Below are 26,544 nucleotides of genomic sequence, written 5' to 3'. Positions count from 1 at the left end.
ACGAAAGACATGACGAGACAAGAGACAAGATGCAAGAGCCAAAGGGACAAAAGACAGACACAAGAGACACAAGACAAAATACAAGAGACAAAAGACAAGAGACAAGAGACAAGAGAAATGAGACAGAAACAAGAGGAAAAGAGACAAGAGACAAAGAGGCAATAGACAAGCTGCAAAGAGACAAGAGGCAAGAGAAAAGAGATTATTTCTACACGTAAAGACATAAAGTAATAAATAAAGACTTACTCTTTAGTGGGTATAAAGTGATTTACTAGACTTTGAGTTAATGAGCCAGTCACTATTCACATAGCAACTTTTAAATAACATTTGTAACTTTCTTGAAATAAAGTTTATACTTTATAACTAATGGCTTTAATAATGGTTAATAAATAATGTCATGAAATCTTTATATGTAAGTTACATGCCATTAAGAAGAACACATTTGGGGTTGAGCAAATTCCCTTTTGTTGCTGTCAATCCTTTCAATTTTTAGATAATGTATTCATAAATGCTGGTAGTACATTTTTTTATTCATACATTGTTGGTAAATAGATTTGAATCCTTAGGATCCTTAGTGGTCATCTGGTCCAGTCAGTAAATATGATTTTCGTTAGCCTAAAATGTGTGCGTATTAATGGTTTTTAAATTATGTAAGAAGCTTTAGTAAATTATTCATTCAATATTTATAATGCCAATAGTTACAATGTATACACCCTGTATAATGGACACATTAATTAGGGAGTGGTGGCTGCATGGTCAACCAGAAAGCTGCACCAACTGTACACCGAAGACTATAATATGTCAACATGACTGATGTGTAAAAAACGATGCATGCAGTGAAAATACAATGACATTAAAGCCAGTGTGAAGAGAACAAGGCTCCTGCAACAGTTACATGATCTCAAATGAAATGCGCGTTACAAACCTTTTAACTTGAGGACGAGGTCACGCGCTGACATTCAGAGCAGTGTGGGATACAACATGAAACCCACGTGCATGTTTGCATTAAGAGAATCGACTCGAAGTTGCTACTGAAATCCAATACAGATCGAGTTTGTAGTAAGACGACCGGGATCAAAAGAGGATTAAAATGATTACAAAAGATTGAAACTGAACCTGACCTCTTGACCGGAAAAGTGTATCGTTTGAGTCTGTTTGAGCACTTGATCGATCAAATCTCCACCTGCAGTGCAGCTGTACATCCACTGGGGGCGCTCTTACACCACGCAAACCTCCTGACTGTAAAGGGGTGTAGACTGCAGAGAAACCCTGCACATGTGTGTTATTGAAACTATTCAAACTACATCAGAGTGTCACTGAGAGACAGCTTTTGAGGATCATGTCCGAATATTTAGGCGACACAAGCAGAATTCACGTATCCGGCATTTTAGAAGCGACTACATTTCCCATCAGCCCCTTGGGTTGCATCGATTGCATTTTCAGTGCCCTTTTCTTGGTTTGCAGCTGGATCAGCTGGATGAACGCGCGACTGCGCAGCAGCAACAGTTTTGAGGGGAAAACCTGTAGATTGTTATTGCTAGTTTTTGATTAGTTTCTACTTAAAGTATTTTTGATGAGTTATTTTATAGTTTGTACGTGCCTGTGAGAGTAGACTGTAAACTTCGGATGATTTGGATCGACATTATTATCTTTTGGGAGAGTTTTTTTTCAATTAAAATCCTGCAGTTGATCACCTGTACAGACTCCAGAGTGTGTGTACTGAAGCAGAGTAAACTCAGCATCAGACTGTGGCCTCAGTTGGACCGACGAGCCTCTGGTGCCAACGCCTTTCCCCCCTCTCTCTCTCTCTCTCTCTCTCTCTCCCTCTCTCTCCCTCTCTCTCTCTCTCTCTCTCTCTCCGCTACTGCTGTGCTGGGACACTTCAGTTCGCACTGGGCTCGTTTGACGGCGTTTACCTTCTTCAACTCATGAGCTGCTGAAACCACAATCCGAAACTAAAGAAGTCGCGTGAGAGGGAAAAATGGGCTGCACGATCAGCGCCGAGGACAAAGCCGCGGTGGAGAGGAGTAAAATGATTGACAAAAACCTGCGGGACGACCGGGAGAAGTCCTCCAGAGAAGTGAAACTGCTTCTGCTTGGTAGGAACTGCGTTTTGATCCGTGAAATCAGTTTAACCGGCATGAGCGTGTGTGTACTTCTCACTTTTACACTGCAGGGTTTGGTTTAGGACTCCTTCAGTTGGTTTCATGCAGCTGTGGCTCATCATGTCTCCACTGACAGAATTGAGTAAACCAGATGTTCGTGGGAAAAGGGGAAAGCACACGTCCTGTGCTGCCTCTGAACTTTTCTATCAGTTGTGAATTGTTGAAAAGTGCTCAGAGGACACTATTTGTTGACTAAGTGTTGTCACTTGTCACAAAGCACGTTGTAACTCACCCAGGCCTGTTTAACTTCAGTGTATAAACAAAAGTCTACAGCTGCATGGAAATGCTGACCCTGGTGAGACTGGAAGTCCTACAAGCACGAAGTGGAGGCTTGTATCTGTATTGGAGCTGGTCAGTATAGATATGCTGGAGCAGCTTTACTTAATTTAATTGTTCCACATCATGTTGGTGCCTCAGCGAACTAAACAATTTCCGAGACAGATTTCTCCCATAATGACAGATTATCATATGTTTAATGTGAGAAGTATCAACCATATACTTACTATAACTTGCTCTTTGTTGCTGTATCTCTACATAGCTTGTACTGAGTTTTAAGGCTGCAGCTGACGATTCTGAATAGCTTATGTTAATAACACACACAATGTCAGAAAATATAAATTTCCCAAAGCCCAGGTGGATGTCTTAATATTTCTTAATTGTGCGAACAACAGTTCAAAGATCAAAATCATTTGGTGACCATCATATTTAGACGTAGAAGAAGCATCAAACCCTCACAATAAAGAAGCTGGAACTGGCCAAATCATTTTCTATTGATCGACGAATGGATTAAATCAACGTGGCTCTATTTGCCATTATATAAATCAGTGGACTGTTACAGTGAACTTCAGGTTGTCTCACTGGAACAATTGTTGCCTGTACTGACCAGTGACTATTGTAACTGCACTACCTGCTGGTATTTATTGCAGACTCAAACTTGGTGGTACTGATACTGTGGGTGTGGACTGCACAGATGTGCCAGAGAACCTAAATGCCTCGAGTCCAGCAGCACTCAACATGTATCTGCCCTCTGGTAGGGACTTCTGTCCTGTGCTAGTTTTCGATGGCAGTCATTTAGTTTCTGACCCTTTGACCTAAAGCGATGTCTACTTTTGACCTCTCATCACAGGTTTTGACCCTTTTGTGGGCAGCGTTTCGTGTGGTGAAACATTTCCACCCCATCAGAGAAGCTGCTGCTCGAGAGACAGCTGTGTTTATCTTTGAGTGGAAAGCAAGTTTTCTGTCACACTTTTTATGCCGACACAGCAGTTATCAATGTGTGGCATTTGAAAGTTCCCGACTTTGGTGTGCTGACACAAAAAACTGTTAAACAGTTATGTTTCCAACAAAGAGTAGACCTGTAATTTGGAATTCAATATTCACTCTTATTGCTCTGTTTTGTTCTCCATTCGTTAGCCAATATATTCTTCTGCTAGTCACTAACTGTGTCCGGTGGTAGTGTACAGCCGAGGTTTTCAAGCTTTTTCAGTAAAAACAACTGCCTGCTGCAGCGAGAAATGACTCTGATGAGAACAATGTAAGTGAACCTAAGCAGTGCATTTGTGGGCCGTAAAACTAAAACAGAGCTGAAATATACAAAGACGCTCTGTCGAGCTGAGGGGAACTGCAGGGTTTGGTGGTAAATCTCTGCAAGTTCATCACTACACGCCCTTCAGGGTCGAAAGGCAAACATTTATTTCCCTGCAGTCCTAACATACTTGTTGTCAGACATAATTACAATCTGAGCCTGTCAGTGGCAAAAACACGCACTCTTCGTGGCTGTGCGTGGATGCTGAGAGTGCGATTAAGCGCCTCACACACAGGACGCAGTTTGCTTTACGCTGGGAAAAGCCGGCGAGGTGCAAGCCACTGGAAATAATGGGTTTCAGAGCGCTGTGGTGCTGCTGTCGACATTGCACATCAGTATCTACAATCTGCAGCGTAATCTCTCAATACTGGATCGATTAAAAAAAAAAATACAAAAACATAGTACAATCGGGTGAAAATGACAGAAGTTACTTATAATATAAAGATATTGACGAGAGCACTTTAGCTAAAGCTACCTGTGAGCACTTAAGTGGAATGGTTCATTGTAAAATTAAAATGAGATTGTAACTTCTTACCCACGTACCAGCTGAAACTACACTGAAGTAATAAAAGGTTCAAACGTTTCAGCTATATGTTGCATCCATAATGTTTTGCACTGTAAATAATGTGCAGTGCTAGCAGATTTTACTGATGCAATTGTGATGCAACGCTTTTGAGCATTTGGTTGAGACATTTGCGTTTTTCTCCTGAAATGTTGCTGTGGTTTTAAGAAACTGACCAAAACCTTTTTGTACGTTTAGTCCTCACTCAAGTGTTTTCATTTTCCCTGTAACTTGAGCTCACATTAACATACCAGAATAAATGGGCCAAGTAAAAGGGCAAAGTATTTGATTAAATGGATGATTCTGAGAATAGCTGCAGCTATTACATTAGTCATCATCATGACATTTATTCATGCAGGTGGGTGCTCTGAAGGCAATATGACATAAGGGCATATTAAGCCCACAAACGGCTGCATCTCAACAAGTCACAGCAATTCAGAAAATCAGGACAAAAAGTGCCATGTTATACATTTTATTAAGATTTGAAATTACTTAACTGATTTGTGTCATTCATTACAGTAGGTGAACCCTCGACAGGTCAAGATCAACACGATTTTCATGCTTTGCAAATCTCCAGTGTTTCCACTGTTTTGTTGACAAAAGTGAAACCTAAGATCACATAATCTCAATTTATTGAACATATTTAACTTCAGGTTGATACGTTTGATGGTGCAACATTACAATGCAGGATAAAACATTTAGGCTCTGACCACAGAATGGAGGGGGAAGCTATTTTCCTGGCTGTGCCCTCCACTCCCTGTCTGTGCTGGAACAAGAGAGTATTAGGAAAAAACAAAGAGGAGTTTGGCTGCTGCTCTTTGTACCAAACCACATAGCTGGAGAACCACTGTACTCTTCTGATGAAAATGGTCTCCCATTTGACCACGAACAGTAATTCATAAAAAGAAAATCAGCATTTCAGATTCTTGTTGAATGAGGCCCGGTTGGGACTCCCGCATGGGTAAAAAAACTCAGTAAATGTCTGTTTAAAGTTGGTTTGTGAACTGGCAGGAAGCCATGGTTGATGATCAGCCAAAAAATGGCATGAATGAGAGAATTGGTGACTGACAGAACTGAGGAAAGGGATCAACAGAATTTGTCCTCCCCTCCCCGCCTGTGTGAGCGGGCGTAAATCTCTTTGCTGGTGACAGCTTAACCAAAGAATTTGTGGATTTAATTCTTGTTGGCCGGCCATCTGAACATATTACTCTACTGTAAGCCTCCTTGACTAAATGAATCTGCTAAGGATTCTTAACTGGCAGTGGGAACGTGTCTTGCCACTGCAACAGTATTAAGACAATGTATATTCTTATTTATAAAATGTCACACATTCAGAGTTGTCCCTGGCTGCTTTGAAAAAGAAGCAGGTATTTGTCTTTCAAAATCCAGTGCCTGAAAACTTCTTCTTCCTGCGGTTGCTGATCATTATTGTGGTTTTATGAAGCAAAAGAAGGCTCGCCAGTGTAAACTCACCCCAGATGTTTATAGAAATCATTTCTCACTGGTTGGGTGAGTTTGACATCTAATGTTTCATGTGCACACATGTTTTCAGCTAAGAAAAAAACATGAGTCAATGGATGGCACAGAGGCAAAGCACCGGGTCGCCTCCACAGACACCTGGGTTCAAATCTTAGCTTGACATGGTTGTGTATTTGTACCATCAGTCTGTTTGGAGGGCGATATTCGCGCGGCCAATTAATCATGCTTCCAGATTTTCCCATAGGCCAACTATGGTTTTGCAGCAGTAATTATGATACTGGAGCCAGAAGCATAGAGACTAGAAACAAGGGGGAACAGCTAGCCCGGCAAAGGTAGCAACATCTGCCGAGTGGCAACTCTAAAGCTCACTAATCAACACTTCATATCTGCTTTGTGGAATTTATACAAGAACAGAAGTGTAAAAACAACAGGTTGGGGTTTGTCAGGTGTTTCCGTGCAGGATTTCATAGACAATATAAATTAGTATGCAGATAAATTGATTATGAAAATAATTGTTCCTTTATGATTCCAACAAAAACAGAGATCTCATCCATGTTGATGTTGGAGTGACAACATCAACATGGATGAGACCTCTGTTCACAGAAGGACAAGATTAGGAATTAAATTGATTCGATCCATCATCATTAAAGACATTCAGTTAAAGGGGAATAGGAGATGACGCAAAGAATAATCTTTCTCATCAATAAGGAAACATTCTGTGCCGGTTGTCAACTCTGCATGTTGTGATGATGTTTTTTTTAGATTGCAAACAGACTTTTAATCATATGTGTTGTTCTAATGGCCCCTCTGCTCTTGAACGCCCAGAACAGCATGATATCTGGTATTGTCTCTCCAGTGGAAAAACACTGGCTCAGCCAGAAGCATGTTAACTGTTTCCTGTTTGGCCGATTGTTGTAGAATTACTGTAAAGGTTCCTTGTGTGAAAGGATTTACCCACTTCTCATTATTCCTCTGGCCTTCATTGTAATGGAGGCTTTGATATCAGCTGGGCCAGTCATCAGTTCACAGAAGGACAATATTGTGAAAGCTTCCCAAAGAGGTTCCCAAGTTCTTCACACTACTCATTCTTTCCCATTATCCTCACTGTGTTTCTGCACCTCTTACACCGCAGGCTGTGGTGTAGACATTTTATGGTGAGCAGTGAGCATCCAATTCCTCCATGTGACACTTCATAACCATATACTGTACATTGCCTCAGGCTGCCATTAAAGGTTATCACAAGGCTGCCTTTCCCCCGGTTGTTTGGACACAAACATATTGCACAGTGGGTGATATGTGAATAAATTAGGTCAGATTAAGTTCATCCCGAGTGAGAAACTGGTTTGATCCGACGTCCATATGAGAGGGTTCTGAATATGTCAGATATTATATGGAGGTGTTTTGGCTGCTCTCATCTCACCACTGTGCCTCTTTTTCAGGTGCTGGGGAATCTGGGAAAAGCACAATAGTAAAGCAGATGAAGTAAGTTACCGCTTCCTGATAACACTGCACATGACATCATGTCAAACTTCATCCTGTAAGAAACGTTGGCGCTATTGTTGCATTACGTTGAGGAGAAACAGTTCCTCACTCCCACTTTCAGCTGTAGGCCTTGTTGTCAGAGTTTAATAACACGGGGAGAGCTGTCGTTACAAACGGGGCTCATCTTTGTGGAAATACTAGGGTAGTAAAGTGGCACCATCATTTCACTCGGCTTAGGCAGTGTAGGAAGCAACCTTTTGAATAACATGTTAAACAATGGCCCCAGTGGCCCGCTGTAGCCTGGCAGGTCCTGAATAGACTCCCCCAGTTCCCACATTAGGCACGCCACATGCTCATCGAAGCTCAAATTCCAGCACTAATCACAGTGTTGCATGAGATTTTTTTAAATCTGTCATTCGTCCCACATTTGGTAAAGCCATTGTTCACACGGTCAGGTATATATACTGTATCTGGACTCTCATAATCTCTTTGGATTTGTTACTGTGTCAGAATCATTCATGAAGATGGCTACTCAGAAGAGGAGTGCAAGCAGTACAAAGTGGTGGTGTACAGCAACAGCATCCAGTCCATTATGGCCATCATCAGGGCGATGGGCCGGTTAAAGATAGATTTTGGGGATGCTGCGCGCGCGGTAAGTTAACGTCATCCAGTCTGTATTAAACTGCTTTTTAAAGAGCCACATCCTTATTCACGACAATGACAGCAATTATTGTCGTTATTGCCAGGACGATGCCCGCCAGCTGTTTGTCCTGGCGAGCTCGGCGGAGGAAGGGGTGTTATCGGCGGAGCTGACTGGTGTGATTCAGAGGCTTTGGAGCGATGCTGGAGTTCAGGCGTGCTTCGATCGATCACGAGAGTATCAGCTCAACGACTCCGCTGCTTAGTGAGGACTCCATTCACTTCTCTACATACAGACCCACGACACAGAGCCAGCAGCAAGCATATCACATGAGTCAATTCACAGATGAATTCAATGGGATTCAAGGAAAGAAAATATGCAAAAAATGGCTTAATGAAACTATTTGTTTGTCAGTTAGTCAATCGACAGAAAAATATTCGACATCTCCTCTGTTGTGAGGATTGGCTCTTTACTTTATCTTTTGTGATAATAAACTGAATATTCTTAGATTTTTGACAGTTTGACATTTGATGACATTACAGACTGTGCCTTAGGAAATTACAGTTCTTTACTATCTGACATTTTAAAGACCAAATAACTAATCGAGAAAGTGCAATGCAGATTCATTGATAATGAAAATAACATTCAATTGAAGCTGTATTTGATTCCAAATCAACTCCCATCAACTCTTACTCAATATTACTCAACTTATTTACATTTTCTGAAAATTCCAGATGGAAATGAAACTGCTTCAACGGTTTACAGGGAAGTTTGAAATTGCATCATCCGTCATCTTCCGAGTATGAAACTGATACAAACCTTGTGATCTTGTTTGCTTCTAGAAAGCGAACAAGTTTGAGTCAGACTAGATTCCCTCTAAAGCAAAAATGGGGGCAAGATGCATCTTGTTCTTCACGGTCTTGTGTCAGCTTGTTGATGGAATTCCTGAAAAAGGAATAACATGAAGGAGAAACTGACAAAGGGTAAAGTTTCTGTCAACTTGCAGCTGTTCATGTATTACTTCATTTGACAAAATGGTTCCAAATGGTTATGTGAGTCAAGCACTGGATACAACAGTCTGATGAAGTTCAGTGAAAACAAAGTGCTTTGAGCTATATATAGTCCAGTCTTGTCGACATGGATGAAGCATGGTTTCCTGATTCTGTAGCATTTATATCACACTCTCCCGAAAGAAAAGCAGCTCAAGGACGCTTTCTTTGTTTTGAAAACAGCCAAACTGTCATGGTACACTTTGTCCACACTGCGAGACAAGAGGAACCAGTGGAGTTAGTCTGTTTTTACTCAACCCACAAGGATCCAGTGTTTATCATGCACTAAAATATGAGCCCATATTTAGTATCATTCTGTGGAGTCCTTAGATGTTTGTCTGCAGAGCAAACCTCCCCACTCTACCAGGCGTAAGTGTCCTAAAAATATGTTGTCTCTTTGCATTATGTTGTCTTTTTTTTATTAAGGAGACTTTGATGAACTGATTTTACCACATGATGTAAAAAAGAAAAGACACACATCTGTTTTTATGAGGCACATTTTGGGAGCTGCCTATACTGCAGTTACTGCTTCAGTACATTTGGACTATGGTGTGTGTATTTTCTCTGGGATTGTCTTCATAGACTCGTTTTCTGTCTCTCAGTTACCTGAATGACTTGGACAGGATCTGTCAGCCGAGCTACGTGCCGACTCAGCAGGATGTGCTACGTACACGTGTGAAGACCACTGGCATCGTGGAAACTCACTTCACCTTCAAAGATCTCTACTTCAAGTTAGTACAGCTGTGATTTATCTGCTCGTGAAGGGCCCTGGTCTCAGGAGGGGTGCTTGTGCCAGACAAATAATGTATGAAGCAGTCGGGGCCTGAGCTGGTTTACTGTATCGGTCAGCATTTAGATGTCTGCATTAACTTTGCCAACCCTCGTAGAGACATTATCACTGGGCAGCAATCAAACTACATTATAATGGGCAATGTTCTATTTGTTTTTTATGACTTTTCTCCAGTCTTTAGTGTTTGTTTTTATTTTTATAATATTTTCTTATGAATACTGGATAGCTTTACCTCTTCTTATACACTTTGTGATGGGGGGTCACAATAAAAACAAGCATTTTATTTTGTTGCAGGTGCAGTATCTTGCCTTTTTTCATCCTGTTTAATGTAGTATCCATATCCATGTTGGCTATCCCCAAGCTGTCTGGTTATTATTATAAGTTGTCATAATGCTTTCTTCATCATATTGAATAATAGTATTTCTTTTTGACTGACACACCTGGTCTCAGATGAAACTGCATTAAAATAAGCACATTCATGTATTTATGCAGTCTATGTGTGTGCGTGTGTGTGTGTGTGTGTGTGCATGTGTGTGTGTGCGTGTGTGTGTGTGTGTGTCTCCAGGATGTTCGATGTCGGGGGTCAGCGCTCGGAGAGGAAGAAGTGGATCCATTGTTTTGAGGGAGTCACATCTATCATTTTCTGCGTGGCGCTCAGTGACTATGACCTTGTGTTGGCTGAGGATGAGGAGATGGTAGGTGATGGATACACTGTGGTTTAGGTTCACTTCTTGTATCTTAACATTTTAGTAAGTACAGGAACATCATGAGAATAAAAAAGCATAGGTGTTTCTAATAGCATTAATGATGGTTCTATTAAAATGTCCCATACGTTATGAAAGTGAAACAGCTTTTATAGCTTCTAGTGCTGACAAAGACACAACAGTAACCTTTCCATTAAGATCCTGCCACTAAAAGCCATGTAAAATATGTTTTTATCAGTCTGTGCCGTTTACAATCTGCTTGGTACATGAGTTTTGGTACAAGTGCCTTTTAAATTGGAGTAGACCCCAGACTCAACTGGCACTAGCCAGCACTAAGACAGGTTTTGGAGCGCACCCAAAGATCCTGAAACCAAAGCAGCTAAAGGAAATTAAATTATCGTTCATTTTATTATTTACACCTGTGTCAAAATGTCTTGTCTGTGAAAAAGGCCTATTATGGGTATCTGCTCTCCTCAGAACCGGATGCATGAGAGCATGAAGCTCTTCGACTCCATCTGCAACAACAAGTGGTTCACGCTCACCTCCATCATCCTCTTCCTCAACAAGAAGGACTTGTTTGAAGAGAAGATAGGCAGGAGTCCGCTTACTATCTGCTACCCACAATACCCCGGTGAGACAAACCTGTGTATTTGCAATTTATGAAGTTTTAACGTGAAATTGGTCATATCTTTATATTTCTATCTGATGTATCTGAGCATTAACCTGCTGTGAATGTGTGATTGTGCTTCCGAGTTCTTCCCCTGAATAAAGTACAATGAATCTCATTCTGTTAGAGGATACTGTAGGATTTAGATGCTGTAGCAAAACAAATTGTAAGGTTGCAGTGTGTGTGTTAAATAAGCATTGAATATAAAATGTGTATTTATTATGTGAATGCTTGAGCTAATGACATTTATCCTATTTCATCACGTGTGAATTTCATCACCATACCAGCATTTTAAGTGTGTATAGATCTGCAAACCTTGAGTGTGTTCCTGGTTTCATAATGTTGTACTTCTTAAAAGTGACCATCACTTAACTTAAGATGTTTCTACAAAATAGTCCCAATTTAACAGCCGGTGGCAGAATAAAAAGACCATTAATAATTAAGTAACCCTGTTCGCATTTCAAATATTTTGTTGATGAATCTTTAAACCTTTGATCAAAAAATAAGCTCAAATCCAAAGTAAAAATGTTGTACAAATATTAATCATAAGTGAATAACAAATGAGACGTTCAGTTGAAGTAAACCACAGCTGTAACTGGTCACGGATAGTTGCATCTTTGCTTTGCTTTAGTGTGTTTAATCCACAATGATAAATTGTGTGGAGATGCATGTTTCCTAGAGATCATATAGGATTGCTCCATGTAAACTATAACCAACTTCTTTTTTTAAATTATCTTTTTAACTGCAGGTGGGAACTCATACGATGAGACTGCAGCTTATATCCAGTACCAGTTTGAAGACTTAAACAAGAGGAAGGACACCAAGGAGATCTACACCCACTTCACTTGTGCCACAGACACCAAGAATGTGCAGTTTGTGTTCGACGCCGTCACTGACGTCATCATCAAGATCAACCTGAGGGAGATCGGGCTCTACTAAAGCTTCAGGCCATGCAGGTCAGCACCCTGACTGTCACCCGCTGGACAGCTTAGGCACAACGCTGCAGAGATGTGGCAACATGTTGTTGCGGTCAAAGCCAACACTTAAAAATGTTAGAGACAACAATCAACTCTCTTCTGTGATGTTGTCAGAGTTGAATAGCTTCATAACTATTGGAGGAATTGCAATGAAATTTGGCTCAGAATACTTCATCACCTGAGTTTTCATGTTTCAAATAGAGTGCTGAAGAAATGATTTATAAACAAGGAAATGAGTTAATATTTTTTGCACTGTGGTTAACACACAAGCTGAAGACACGTTCACATTTTGTTCTACGATGTAAAATGTCATTAAATATCCCTCTCCTGAATTTTGAAGGTTTTACGTGACTTTAAAAATGCGGTTGCTTCCAAGTGGCTACAACACTACAATAGATCGTCACGTCGACGGGTACATCCTTCGAGCCTCGTTGTGTAAACTCATTCTAACGTGACCATGGTGCAGTGCATTTATAGGCTAACGTTGGCTTTATATTTCTGCTCTTCACTCCTAAAGGGGTGTTTATTTGTGAAGTGTCATCAACGTTTGTTTGATGCAGAGATTAATTTCTGATCTATAATCCAATATCCAATTGCAAAATCCGATTGGCTTTTTCAACTAACCAAACCCGGAATACATCAACCCTTCAACGCTCTATTCATGAGAGGATACACACATACATACATACATATTGTACACACACACACACGCACACATATACATACATACATACATACATACTGTACATACTATTTATCTGCTTGATATTTGAATCATTGAGATCATAAACAAACAGCAAACAAAATAGATTGCTCACACTAAGTTAAGAAGGATATACTTGTGTGTGAATGTAAAAAATGCTTGCATGCTACATTTTATCGGCTAACCTAACATGTTTCACATCTGTTACCATGCAAACGTTGTGCATTTAAGCATGTTAACATGATGTTAGCATGATTTGTTTCCCTTTAACTTGCAGGAGCAGACCAAGGACTTCTGGACTGGTATGTCTTGTCTGCAGAGGGCAAATTGGAAAGTAGGTGTTACTTAAGGACTAAGCTGATGGCCGCGCTGCAAGCAGGACCTAAATTCCACAATTGGGGCACTTGATACTACGATTATTTTTGTCTTAATAGGTATTGTGATGCAGGGCATACTGGGAGAAAGTGATGAGTTGGGAAACAATCACTGTGAGAGCTGTGGAGTCCTGTCATATTTAAGAGCTCTGCATCAGTCGAGGGGCTGGCAGGTAAAGCCCCTCTGACATCTCTGACACGTTTATAGTTTGTCTGTCATATGTACAAGGACCAAAACAGCCTGTGTATCAAATCCATCACTGCATTTCACAGTTTCACAGCGGATATGTAAATTCTGTTTACTTTTATTTCTGTTGCATCTTCTCCTAGCTGTAGTCTACATCTCATGGTTTTTATTGAATATTTGTTATATTTTGATTTTTGAGTTGCAGTTATTTAGTATTTCCACTTTTGGATGTGTGAATGCATTGCAATAACTTATGTATGGAGAAGTGTACATTTCTTTTGCAGTTTTTATGTATATAACGTAATCTTTTGGGTCTGGGATTAATTAGAAAGAGTGTAATGAACTCCGTAGCAATACGGCTGCATACATAGTGAGGTATTAACGAGACAACATAGTCAACAATATTTTTTATACATGAGACACATCACTGCAAATCAATTTGTCAAGGAGTTTGAATATGACTAATATAATACACTCAGTGGAGGTCAATGTAGAATATACTTTTTTTCAAGGTATTTTTTAATCCTATGGATATCAGTGAAGATGTATATAAACACATTAAACGTTAACGTAAACGTAACAAGTTTTGAAAGTTTGAAAGCTGCAGAAGCTGTATTTGTTTTCTTTGGCTGCAGCGATCTCATGTTGTGGAGCCCCGTTTGGATCAGATCAGTCACTTCATACAAATGAGAAATTCAGGAAGAAAACATTCCCGAAGGTTTAAGTCTAGCTTTCTGTACTTTGCTGTAGTTGTATTGGTTCATTTTAACATCATTAAATGGTGGCACAAAGTTGTATTCCTTTCCTTCTATTTTAAAAACTAAACCAAAATCTTACCACAGGCAATACCAATCAAATGTTGCCCATTGGTCCAGATTTGTAGAGGCCTAGTCTCACCTGAACCATGCAGGGAAGGAGGTCAAGCAAATTGAAAACACTATTTTTAGAACACATCTGTATGCTGGAGCAGTGGCTGCACACTCTCCAACATGTCCTCATTGTCCTACCTTGTATGTTGTCACTGGAGTATAACATGGAAATGTATTACTGACATGAATTATCGCAACATATACTCAAACTGCTTTCAATCTTCAAGTCAACATGAGAGCGTGAAGGGACAGATTCTTTACATACTTGTTGAGCCCCAAATCCTCAATTTGTGCAGGTCCAGTTTAAAAGATGAAGCTGGTGATATTCTATGTTTCTTTTTCTCAACAACTCCCATAAAAAGACTAAAACAGTGAGTTTGTCCTTCTCTCAAGCGTTCCGGACGTCCTAACGCTGTTTGTACTCGGCCCCAAACACATTCGTTCCTACTGAAGATGTCAATCTTTAAAGAAAAGTCACACATGTATAGTTTTTTCTCAGACATTTTCTACAACAGCAAAGTACGGTAGTTCTGAGCAAATGTTACTCAAACAGGAGTAAAACCTTATTGGGAAACTGTTCTCAGCTGCGTATTAATACATGTTTGGTTTGGTATTCATGCAGGACAATGTATGTGAAATGGAATCAAAATAAACTACAAGAGCAATTTTTAGGAGCAATATTTTTCAGACAATAATTTACATATATTTATTGTTGTTTTTGGATTTCATGGGATCTGTTGACTAAGACAAATATTGAATGTCAGCAGACTTTTTGTTTAAGTGGTTGCTTGAGTTTCAAAATGTAATTTACGGCTAAAAGGCCTCAGCAGTACACGTCCACCTCTTCCTATAAGGGTAATGCTGCATCGTTTCACAGTTGAAATCTTGACTGACGGATGGAAATAATAACTAGAAAATTACGCAAGACATTTTGATGGTGTCGCTGCTACTGCTGTAAGACGTTGCAATATACGCCAGAATTACCAGTAATAAGATGTGTTATTGAAGTTATTGAGGTACATAGTTTGTGTATATATGCGTGAAAGAAAAAAAAGAAGAATATATATATACATACGTACATACATGTATAGATCTGTATTTATGTATAAGAAAGAAACTAAGTCTATTTACTTTTTCTTAAACATAAAACATAAAAACATAAATACAGACACGTGTATATATATATATTTTTTTTTTTCATTCTTTCTTTCTTTATATATATTAAATAATTTTTCTACATTAAAATATGTATGGCAAGTCACTATGGGCCCAAAGATGAGTCTTTCTTTTGCCCTATTCACGGCAAAACCCCATTCAAGTGAATGGGACAATTTTTTCGCAGTTTTTCGCGTTTTTGGGGAAACGGCCGGGCGAATCTCTTAGAAACAAAATAGCACACTTTGTTTTTTTCACACATGTGCTGGCAACACGACATTTCCACAATGGGAAGAAGCTCGACAGATCTAACATATTACGCACTACTTCACACTGGAGTTGGAAGGAAAATACCAAAGCTGAGAACATGCAACAATAAATGTGGGAGCAAAAGAAGCTCTACTGGTCACTCAAATGGCTAATCTTGAGTTAAGGTCCACACACTGATTACACTCTCAGTTTTGTTCTTGCTTGCCATCAAATTCCATGAATCTGTCCCAGCACAATCTTCCAGTAAATCTCAATGTTTAGATTAATTCCTGCTTTTATTTTTTTTCTCTCTGAATATGTTTATTGTTAGGAGCTTCTATGCTCTGCCATTTCCCAACAGGGAACTTGTACAACAGCGGCATTGTCCCTTGAGGCGTTCCTTCCGTGTCGTCAGCTTTGTTTCTCTAAATCCAGATACATTATTCAGTGACTGACAGTTTGATTCTGCAGCAAAGAAACAGGGACACGAGTGATGTTAATGCATCTTTATTTCTTGCCTCTACATTTCATAAGAAAGGACAAACTCAGTAGATTTTCAATCCCTTTTCATAATAAAGTATCATCCCTCTAGTGTTTCAATCTCTCTCATAGATTTATCTTTCAAAATATATTGAATTACCTACTCTTATGTACAAAGTTTCTCTACCGTGTTTGACCTTCTGAAATTTATTCATCACATTAACTTGTTAAATGAATTGAATACATTAACACTATTTAGATTAGATACAAGTACAATTTAGTTTGTCATCTGGATATACTGAAAGCAGTGGGAATATCTGAGATATTTGCTCAGCAACTTTTTACAATTAAATATCAAGACCACAGAGACTACTGTACTCAAAAAAACAAACATGGTTGGAACGTTGCTATTCAAAATATTAATATTCCCCCCCAAATTTATTGTTTTATTATTTTTTTTTACAGAGATTGGTGTTAATGATAAATACGACTCACAACACAGTAGCGTTAGTCAAAAGGAAGCGACGAGGATCGGATGAGCAACTACTTCATCTTCATACCTTCAAACCAGCAGCGTCTGGTGTGAGACAAATACTGTACTTTAGGAAACCTTGTAGAAAGCTGCATGTCCACAACAACAATATGGTGACTTGATGATTGTTTCAACCCAGCTGGGCGTGCATTGTGTTGCAGGGATGTAATATTGGAGATGGTGGTGTGCTACCAGCAGTCAAGGACCGGGACTTGGCATGGAAGCGATGGCGTGAACACAACCAACACGATCTTCTGTGCTCCAACGGGACACTTCTCAGTTAATGCCAATACGTGAGGGGTCAAGGTAGGAAAGGAAGTTCTGCAAAGAAGAGAAAAACAAAAAAATAAGTGGAAATCCCCTTAAATCATTTGTAAAATCGGTTGCTTATGTCTTTTAAAGGTTTGTATTTTGCTCCATTCATAGCTATATAATTAGGTTGCATAGTTGCTTAATTGTGTGGTTTGAGTTGGTTCAAGTCATGGTCAGAAGTTGTTGCTTGGCAACCCATGATTGCCTGATATGTACGCTGTACGAGAGTTAAATTGAATCATCTGGGGTCTGCCTCATCTGGACCCTATTATTCTGTATCAACTTAGTCCCTGGGAGGGATGCGATGTGGTCACTGCGCACCTCTTTTCACTCTTGAGCTGCTTAGAAGAGACCGCAACTTTTAAGGTTTTCTTTGATGATGATGTCTGTCACAGCGTTGAACACAATCTCAACGTTCCTTGTGTCTGTGGCACAGGTCAGGTGGCAGTAGATTTCTTTCACGCCCTTCTTCATATTCAGTTCCAAGAACTGCGACTTGATGTAGTTGCCGGCATCTTCGTACGAGTTGCAGCCTAAAGAGAAAGAAAGGACGTGAACATGGGAGCGGATTCATGAGAATTCACGAGTTTTGTTGTTTAAAAACAACAAAAGCACCCTGATCCTTAAATGAACCACTCTGCATCTCAACTGACATTACATCAGTTTTGATATTATTGCTTGCATCACATAATTTAAGTGAAAGAGCAACACTGAAGCTCTCACTGTTTGCAGTTACAATCTCAAGATTCCTTACTTGATCAATTTATTCTTTCTCTATCATTATTAACGATTGGTTTGCTTATCACACATTCTCCCATTACAGTCTCAATCAAAGCTGAGGGATGACTTGTTGGCAGCAGACTATGATCCACTTGAACTGCATTCCTGACCGATTTAATCTCCCCATTTCCCTGTTAATCGAGCCTGATATTCTCACTGCTACAACAAATGTTGTCCTGCCGTAGCACCGTTTTTAGCAGGCTCACAAACCATTGAAACAGCATCAGTCTTACCATCGTAGTCTGGGAAGCAGATACTCAGATGGACTTTCTTGATCTTCTCTTCAAAGAGATCCTTCTTGTTGAGGAAAAGCACGATGGAGGTCAGTGCAAAGAATCGGTGGTTGCAGATACTGTTGAATAGATGGAGGGACTCGTGCATGCGGTTCTGAAAAGGTCAGAGACAAACAGGTCAAGTTTACCAGCCGGCGTGTTCGCCGTCTCTAGCTTTACGGCCTGGTAGTAGAGTCTCAACTCACCACTTCATCGTCCTCTACCAGCACCATGTCGTATGCACTGAGAGCTCCGCAAAAGATGATGCAGGTCACACCCTCGAAGCAATGGATCCACTTCTTTCTCTCTGACCTCTGGCCACCCACATCGAACATCCTGTTTACCACACAGAAAGTCACCAAAAAGTCAGTCCCGGCTATCTCGGTGCTCTCAGTGGAGTCACAGACTTATGTTTAGGGCCGTGTTGTGACTCACCTGAAGTACAACTCTTTGCAGGAAAACTGTTCTTCAATGATACCAGTTGTTTTGACTCGAGATCGCAGCACGTCCTGCTCAGTGGGGAGGTACTCTGGCTTGCTGATTCGGTCCATTTCATTGAGGTAGCTGAGAATGGCAGAACAAATCGTACAGCAGTCAGGCCTCAGATACGAAATCACCTTCATCCATCAACATTAAGCCAGCTGCCTCTTTTGTTTTACATGCAACCCCTTTACTTGATTAATACATGAACTCACTAGCCAGCAGAGTCGTTGAGTTGGTACTCCGCAGCTCTGTCGAAGCCGGCCTGCACACCAGAGTCTTTCCACAGCTTCATGATGACATCAGACAGCTCAGCAGGCATTGTGCCTTCTTCAATGGAGTCTGACAAGTTCTGCAGCTTCTGTGCATTCTCCTGTGGTTTTAATGCACACGGAAAGATCCATCAGCACCGGCACAGGACTTTAACTACTTCAGAGGACGATTTTATGTCAGTGAAAATGAATAACTCTGCAAGTTAATCAGGTGTACATCTTTTAAGTGTCATATGAGACCTGTGTAGCGGCCGATCCAAAATCAATGCTCAATATCTCCATGCCTCTGATGATAGCCAGAGTAGACTGCAGGATGTTGCCAAAGATGACTGCTCTGAACTCCAATTGTTCCTCTTTTGTGTAACCACCTTGATGCAGAATCCTGAACACAGATGAAAGTGTGTAGTAACATAGGCAAACATGAGCAACATTAATCATCTGCTAGGCTGAGCTGGTTGGTCATTTATATATCCCTAATATATCAAATGTTACGGTTCGAATAATTGCATGGAAAAAGTAATTTGTGGAAACCTTATTTTAATAGAACTACTAAAATCTTGCAAGTATATCATTGGTTTGGATGTCCACAGGTAAAAAGTCCTGCGATATAGAAACCACCTACTGGACATCCACTGGAGCTTGTACTCACAGCGCCACCCTGTGGTGTGTTTCTGAACTCGCTCAGCTGTCACTGCCAGAGTAAAACTCACAGCACAAAACAAGTGCTGACAAATCAGACTAAGCGGATGTTCGCCTATTGACCTTTTGTTTAAAGGCTTCACTGTCAGAGATGACGGAGCTTTGGCTGTACGCCTGACCGATGAGATTGAAAACCCTTTCATTGATTGTGGATTACACAAAAACAAATTATCAATTATTTTAATACTTACTTCATTTGTTTTACAATGGTGCTTTTCCCTGACTCACCAGCACCTGTCAGACAATAAAAAGATTAGCAAAAACACACATTGAGTCGGATCACACATAAACAGCTATGAATGTGCTTTGATGATGCAAGCCATTTAAAGAAGCAGTCTGGTCGGAATAGACAAATATGCTGTGAATTTAAATGAAAGTGCTATCTTTCTATCGTTTGGCTAGTTTAAGGATGATTTTCTGAAGTTTGCAGATATCTGCATTCATCACATGGGAGCACAACTCAATAACATTTGGTTTGTACAATGCAAAGAGTTATACTAGAGAAACCCATACGTGCTAATATATCTTTTTGGAAATCATAACAATGAAAAAATCCATTATAAACAGTTTCACAAATAACCGTTGGTGTATTAAAGTTTCCGAGTCTATCTGCATGCAAATAGATGTGTCACCATCAATCAAAAGTAGACCGTTACAAGTTTGCTTTAAAAATGTCAAATGTAAACGGGTATAAAATAATAATGCAAAATTCCCACAATTGATATAAAACAGGCCCAGAAAGATGCTCTATTACATGCACGTTAGGCAGAGCAAACAGGCCAAATAAATGTGTGCCGCTTGTAACAAACCAAATCAGCTACAGTCGAGAAAAATGCCGTTTAAGGTGATAAAAGCCAGACAAGACAGTGTTGTCGGAGGCAGTGGAGAGGACAGATTTAGTTATTTGACATTTCAGCAGGTCTGTGAAATTATGGCGATCATAAAGTTGTTGGAAGTGTTCTGGCTCCCAGTTTCATGTGATGCCTGGTGATGGTTTAAGAGAGGACACTAAACTGGCTAAAGGCTCCGCGAACGAGAACAGCATAATCTCCTTGCAGCACAGCAACAAAGCTCTTGCCTTTTTTTGTCTTGCTAAGCTGTAATGTAGTCTAAATTGGTCTTCTGTAGGCAATTCATGTCAGATTATCAGAAGATCTTTGTACATTGAGCACCTCATTCTGTAACAAATGCCACTAAGCTCCAGTGTGTCGGCACACATCTCCAAACTTAAGCAAATCGCACTGAAACTGAAACTTGTAGTGAAATGTAGCCCGTGCATACATTGTACATCGATGCATGATGTGAACTGTGGAGTTATGTACAATTCAAGTCACAGTCGGATGTGCTAGCAAAAGATTGCAGGCAGATCAGGCTCTCTGCAGCACTGTAAGCTGCCTCATATCACAGAGCGACCTAAGCCGTCTCTCTGCTCTCACCGGAGTCCTCACACTTACTGTACGAGCATTTAAAGACACTTGTGTGGCCTCATCCAACCCTCTCAGGGGAAACTATTGGGTTTACCCCACTAGCAGTCATTTACATGGTCCTTGTATTCAGGTATTAAAGGTATTAAAGGTGACACTGTGTCAGTATAAGGCTGGTTTACATCAGCTGTGAGGATTTAATTAAGAACACCTTTGTCCTCTCCTCTCGTTCTTTCACCTTGTGTTCATTAGGGAATGTGCCTTCAGGCTTTGCAGTGACATTAACTCTGGCCTTTAGTTCATTAACTAAATGAAAGGGTGCCGATTTTTTTCTTGTTCTTTCTCAGATTTCAATTTCTCTGATTTCATAGAGACTCAAAGGGGGCTGACTAGTAGCGTAACACTTTTGGAAGTTCCAAGTAACTAACTACATTTAGTTTATTTTGTCAAATGTATATGTTTTTAATGAAGATCTTTGCGGAAGGAAGTAAATATGAAGTCTTTGAATAGTGTTCTTAGACACACAAGTTACTCTCTGAAAGAATAATGCAATGTGGCATGTTTGTTTAACGCGGTATCCTAGCTTTTCATCATTTATAATGTTGGTGGCAATAAAACACATTTTATACTGTGCAAGTTGAGGGATCAACAAAGACTTGACCAAGTGGATCTGCACTAAACCAGTTAGCTAATCGGATCCTGTGATCCATTTAGACCAAAGGCTATGATTGTTTTAAGCACCAATGTCCTAAGTCATTTGAGACATTCTTAAATTGTAGATGTGAGGAAATTAAATGTATTGGTTAAAAATTAAAAAAATTAAAAAAATTACCATTATGGTAAAAACACAACTTAAAAACAGCAGACCAAGCGCTCAAGTCTTTGCAGTGTTCATATTATAAGTATAAGCATACGTAGTTAATGTGAAACGTTTGTTACTAATGTTTAGTTTTTAGGATACCTTAAAATCTGGTGTCTAAATCCTACAAAGTGATTTGTTGAATTTCATCTCAGATCTTTGCGTTAGCTGCTCAACCTGCAAACGTATCTCTCTGATCTTACTCTACTTTTCTCCTGCTAATTCCCTCTCAGTTTTGCACAAGATTAAACAGCCCTCCCCTCTTTTTAATATACTAATGTAGAGTTTAATCCAGAAACCAATCCTCTGAGCATACCATGTATTACATCTCTTACTAAGCAGTGAACAGCTGTCTCAGAGAAGTTTAACACGCCTCAGATGGCTCACATCCAAGAATATGAAGCACATGGGCCAATAAACTGAAAGTGAATTATCATTAATTTATGAAGACATTATTATGAATTTGACAATCTGTAACATAAAATAACTCCTCCTGAAACCTTTCCCACAACTTAGTCATGTCTGATACCTGTGCCTTTTCTAATTGATCAGTTACAGCTGCTGACTGCAAGACTCCTGTTCTCCTTTGCAGACAGAACATTTTGTTCAAGCAGAGAAAGAAAGTTCAACATTAGAATTGGTTAAGTATTGAATCTTTTGAAGTGAACATCCTTCAGTCTGAGCACTTTGCATCACCCCCAGTCTGGGACAAAAAGGAAAACTTGCAAGTCCACTTACCAAGCAGTAATAGCTTGACGGTTTTAGAGTCCTTATCAGCATCTTCTTGGAGTTGTTTTTCCAACTCCTTGGACTTTTTGTCCTCGGCGCTTGCTCCCGCACCCATGCTTTCTTCCTCCTCAAACTCAAGATCCTCAAGGTAGGAAATTTTGACGGTTCTCAGTGAGCAGGCGAGCAGAGAATCTGGTTGCAACCCTAATCGAGCTGAAAGGCGATTTCCGAGCGGATGCCGGATTGGGAGGGAGGTGCTTGAGCTTTCCTGGCTCTGTTGGCCTCTTTCGATTAGGTGATCAGTGAGACTCTCTCAAGGTTCAACTCAATTCAGCAGCTCTGTCCAGCAGAGATCCTCCCTTTAATTCCCTCTGCTTAAACCCCTGACTTAGAAGATGCCTCTTCCTGATTGGCCAGCCTATCCAATTATCGTAATAAGGGCAATAGTGAATGATGTAAAGAAAAAGAGAAAAATAAACTTACTCATATACATTGGCTCAGTAAGTCATTGATCTCATCAGTCATTGATTTGATTTGACCATTTACATAAATGTGTGTCACTAGTATAGAGTATATTGTGTGTATGAAGAAAGTACACTATATAACTCTCTATATAACTGATTCTACAGCTACGGTGTGTACACATCAGGAAAACAATGTGAACTGTATTTCCTGTCATCATAGAGCCTCATATATACGTATTTGTATGGGTAACCATTTTGAAACATTTAGACCTGCAAAGGTCTGACTGGGATCAATATATATTAGTGTGTGCTTTGCAGTCAGTGTGCATACATTTGATCCATGCTGTGTTTCTTGTTGGACTCTTGACTTCAGCGTCAGTCACGTGGAGGAAGCAGGGAGGCATTAACCTCTCCTAAACGTCTTATAGTTAAGACGTTTAAATCCAAGGTGGGGTTGGTAGTGCTAAATAAAGCAACTGACACTGCTATTTGCTGTTTAGTGTGGCAATAACATGACCTAAATATGTTTCCCAAGTTACGTCCAACATAACTGAAACTATCTGAAAATTTTTCCTGTTTTCTTTCAGGCAGAGCAGACACTTTTAAGACCGCCGGTGGGATGTACGTGCATTAAGCTTGTTGTTCCAGGATTGGAGCAGCTGATCTCCTGTGGTCATGATGGGTGGAGGTCAGTGGGCCTGGTCTTATGGGCTGTTACTGCCCCGCGTGTTAGAGGACTTACATTGAGATACTCTATTGCTGATGTATATTTTCCCCAGAAAATCACTTCAAAAACCAGCACAAAATGTTGTTTGGTTTAATTTATTACCTTTAATGTCCCATGCTTTTTAGTGAAGCGTTTTAATTTATCTTTTACTTTACATACTTTTGACATTGCATTTTAGAGGTGTGATCAAAGCATAAATCAGTTGTGGTTGCTGAATGTTTAAAACCTTCGTATTTGAGAAAGGAGCATCGCAGTTCAGTAGAGATTACATGACTGTCCCGCTACGACTGAAGGGAAAGTTCTCTTTAAAACCCATTTAATGTAGCCTCTAATGAGTGCTGCAGGGATGAGGTATTTATGACAGGCAACCCCAAAGGTTAGCATAATGTGTTCCCTCAACAAAAAGACAATGCTATTTTTCTATTGGATTTGGGATTTTTGCAGAAAATTGGATTTTGCAAACAAAAGACATCTGCAGTAGATTCTTGTCTGTGTGTGGATATTCTTTAACACACTGCTGCTTAAACTGGCAAATTAATCAGGAACATGCAATTTAATATTTACATTTAGTCTTTAAGTCTTCAACATTTGGAGATAAAAACTATGTTTTGAGACTACAAGAATGTTGAAATAAAAATATATATTCTTGGTTGAATTGATGTCTTCAGTCTTCTATGTTTTTGTGTTTAATGTGTCGTGGTGATTATGGCTAAAATGATCAACATCAGCAGTAGGGCAGTGTTTTTAATCACGCTTCAGCTGTTTGACATCAGCTGTTTGACGTCATAAAGCTTTTTAACCGTGGCCAAAAGCATAATGTTTTTGGTTTGTCTGTCCATCTGTACGTCCGTCAGACCCATTCTCGTAAACACCATCTGTGCAATCAAATACCCATACTACCACACTACGCCAGAAAAATATTTAGTGTGTCCCGATACATAGCATTTAAAAGGCAGAATGCTAAAAATAGCCGGATGTCCTACTGCATCCGGTCACATTTTGCAGCATGTAAGCAGCATGCGTTCCTGGCCATTCTGATCCACAACCCTCTACGCAGCTGATATGTGAGCAAGAGGGTCAAAGTTCAAGCTGCACTGTTATGCCTAAGTCGTATGTCCCAATTGAATGCATACTGCATGCAACAGTACTCACTTTGTAAAGGCAGGTGCAGTATGAAATGAAAGCAAAAACAATATGTGTGTGTTTATTTCAGGAACACTTTGAGGGAATTACTCAAATGGTACAAGCGACCACCTGGACTCAAGGTTGAACTGATTTAAAATGTGGTGGTCAAAGGTCACTGTGACCTCACAGCAGTTATTCTAGTTTATCAAGTGCAATCTAATGAACTAGGAGGAATTACTGTATTAAAAAAAGCCTTTTTGTAAACTTTGCACATATTTTTCCCACGTGTTTCTAACTTTCTCTGAACGTTTATTGTAGGAGGAGCAGGTTTAAGAGAAGTGGGATCAGACCGTCCGAGTACCAGTTCGGTGACGTCAGGGTCAAACAGGCTCAGCGGGAAGCTAAAGGATTGACAGACTGGGATCTCTGAGGAAGAAAACGTGTGACATGTTAATGGAGGTGAAAACAGAAACAATGAAGCCATTGAGTTTCACAGTGGCTTCAAAAGATCATCTTTGTTTTCTGTTTTTAAGTAAGTTATTAATAGATTTGTTTATCATTTTACTGCAGAATCTGTTGTCAAATTTTAACAGCTGCCCAAAGAAAAATGAAAACAACTCTTTTAGGTGTAGATATTAGACATATCAATGCATGAAAAAAGAAACCCAACTTTCTCTTTCATACTGTCTCCCTTGCACAATGTCGGGGTCCAGTTCTGTGCTGAGATACTGAGCATCAAACTCACGTCATTCTGCCTAAGTATGTAGTGCTAATTGCCTGCGGCAGGGTGTTTCGGGTCTAAATCCCTGAATGCTTCCAAGGAGGCTAATCGCAATAGCACATCTAGTGATGGTGGCCAATCTCATTAGGAGGTGGATGGCCTAGCCCTGCTTTGTGCTCAGTCCCTCCGTCTCTGATCTGTTGACGAGATTACACACAGAGCCACAGATCAACCGTCTTTTTGGGTGGAGGGCGCAGGGAAACTGAACATGTAGGACGTGTGTGCTTTTTGCAACATACTACAACACATCACGTTGCAGAAAGGATCCTCTTTACTTTCCACAGTGCTACTTCATAATTCCTCGGCAGACTTCACTACAGGAGATCCCGTCCCATTGATGAGCTCATGTGGTTTTACTCTACATGCTTTTGGACAAGTCTGCAAAATAGATGAGTGTCCTCCCTCTGATGACGCAAAGGGGAAGCTTGAAGACCTCATACTGAAGCAAGATGTTGTGATACTCGCTGTTAATCCTCTTACACAAAATATAGCTATACCATTAACTCTGTAGAATTAAAAATGATGAGACAAACTTTTTTCTTTTTTTTCTTCTCTATAGTCTCCCATATATATACTGTATGTATATGCATGGATATATATTTATCAACCCGCATCATTTTCAAACAGTAAAAGAGACAATTTTGAGTATTCTTAGTAATATTTTTTTTTCATTTGGACCTATTCACGCTCACTGACCATGATCTTCCTTTTTACCAACATTAGACTGGTACAACAGCTTGTATCAATATTGTCCTTTTTGTGAGACATCTTGTATCATGCGATCAGCTGATGATGAGTTAGTTTCCCTGGAGCCCCAGTGTGCTACGCATCTGATTTTCAGAAAGATAAATACCCGTCAATCTTTGAGTAACTCACAAGGTCGTTCAACAACAAATGTGAAAGTATTTCCAGAATCTTTCAAACTGTTTTGACCATCTGGATAAAAACATATTCTGTCAGCTGCACATTAA

The 26,544-nt window shown here is 40.0% G+C and overlaps 2 protein-coding genes across 8 annotated transcripts; one reads left to right on the top strand and one right to left on the bottom strand.

The window, feature by feature from the left end:
• Positions 1–1,444: 1,444 nt before the first annotated feature.
• Positions 1,445–26,544, top strand: gnai3 (guanine nucleotide binding protein (G protein), alpha inhibiting activity polypeptide 3). 7 transcript variants are annotated; one of them, XR_004609677.1, is made up of 13 exons: positions 1,478–2,099; positions 7,231–7,273; positions 7,784–7,925; positions 8,020–8,177; positions 9,565–9,693; positions 10,318–10,447; positions 10,934–11,087; positions 11,872–12,079; positions 13,081–13,350; positions 16,811–16,955; positions 23,528–23,628; positions 25,111–25,324; positions 25,858–26,544. XR_004609677.1 is itself a non-coding variant. In XM_034536164.1 (9 exons), the coding sequence occupies exons 1-8, from the start codon at positions 1,982–1,984 to the stop codon at positions 12,060–12,062; spliced, it is 1,065 nt and encodes a 354-aa protein (XP_034392055.1). In that variant the 5' UTR covers positions 1,445–1,981; the 3' UTR covers positions 12,063–12,079; positions 13,081–15,281. The 7 variants fall into 7 exon arrangements, 1 of the variants encoding a protein (XP_034392055.1); XR_004609676.1 differs by adding an exon at positions 16,583–16,699 and having other exon boundaries at positions 23,528–25,324; XR_004609680.1 differs by having other exon boundaries at positions 13,081–13,137; positions 23,528–25,324.
• On the bottom strand, positions 17,304–23,530 carry gnat2 (guanine nucleotide binding protein (G protein), alpha transducing activity polypeptide 2). The gene is made up of 8 exons (XM_034536165.1): positions 22,486–23,530; positions 19,656–19,698; positions 19,006–19,147; positions 18,709–18,866; positions 18,449–18,577; positions 18,220–18,349; positions 17,975–18,128; positions 17,304–17,494 (listed from the first exon to the last, which is right to left on the bottom strand). Exons 1-8 carry the CDS (start codon positions 22,589–22,591, stop codon positions 17,304–17,306), a joined length of 1,053 nt encoding a protein of 350 aa, XP_034392056.1. The 5' UTR covers positions 22,592–23,530.

This window comes from Cyclopterus lumpus, chromosome 7 (assembly GCF_009769545.1).
Source record: "Cyclopterus lumpus isolate fCycLum1 chromosome 7, fCycLum1.pri, whole genome shotgun sequence".
In the NCBI taxonomy this organism is placed as follows: domain Eukaryota; kingdom Metazoa; phylum Chordata; class Actinopteri; order Perciformes; family Cyclopteridae; genus Cyclopterus; species Cyclopterus lumpus.
This window is presented reverse-complemented; position numbering and strand designations above follow the sequence as displayed.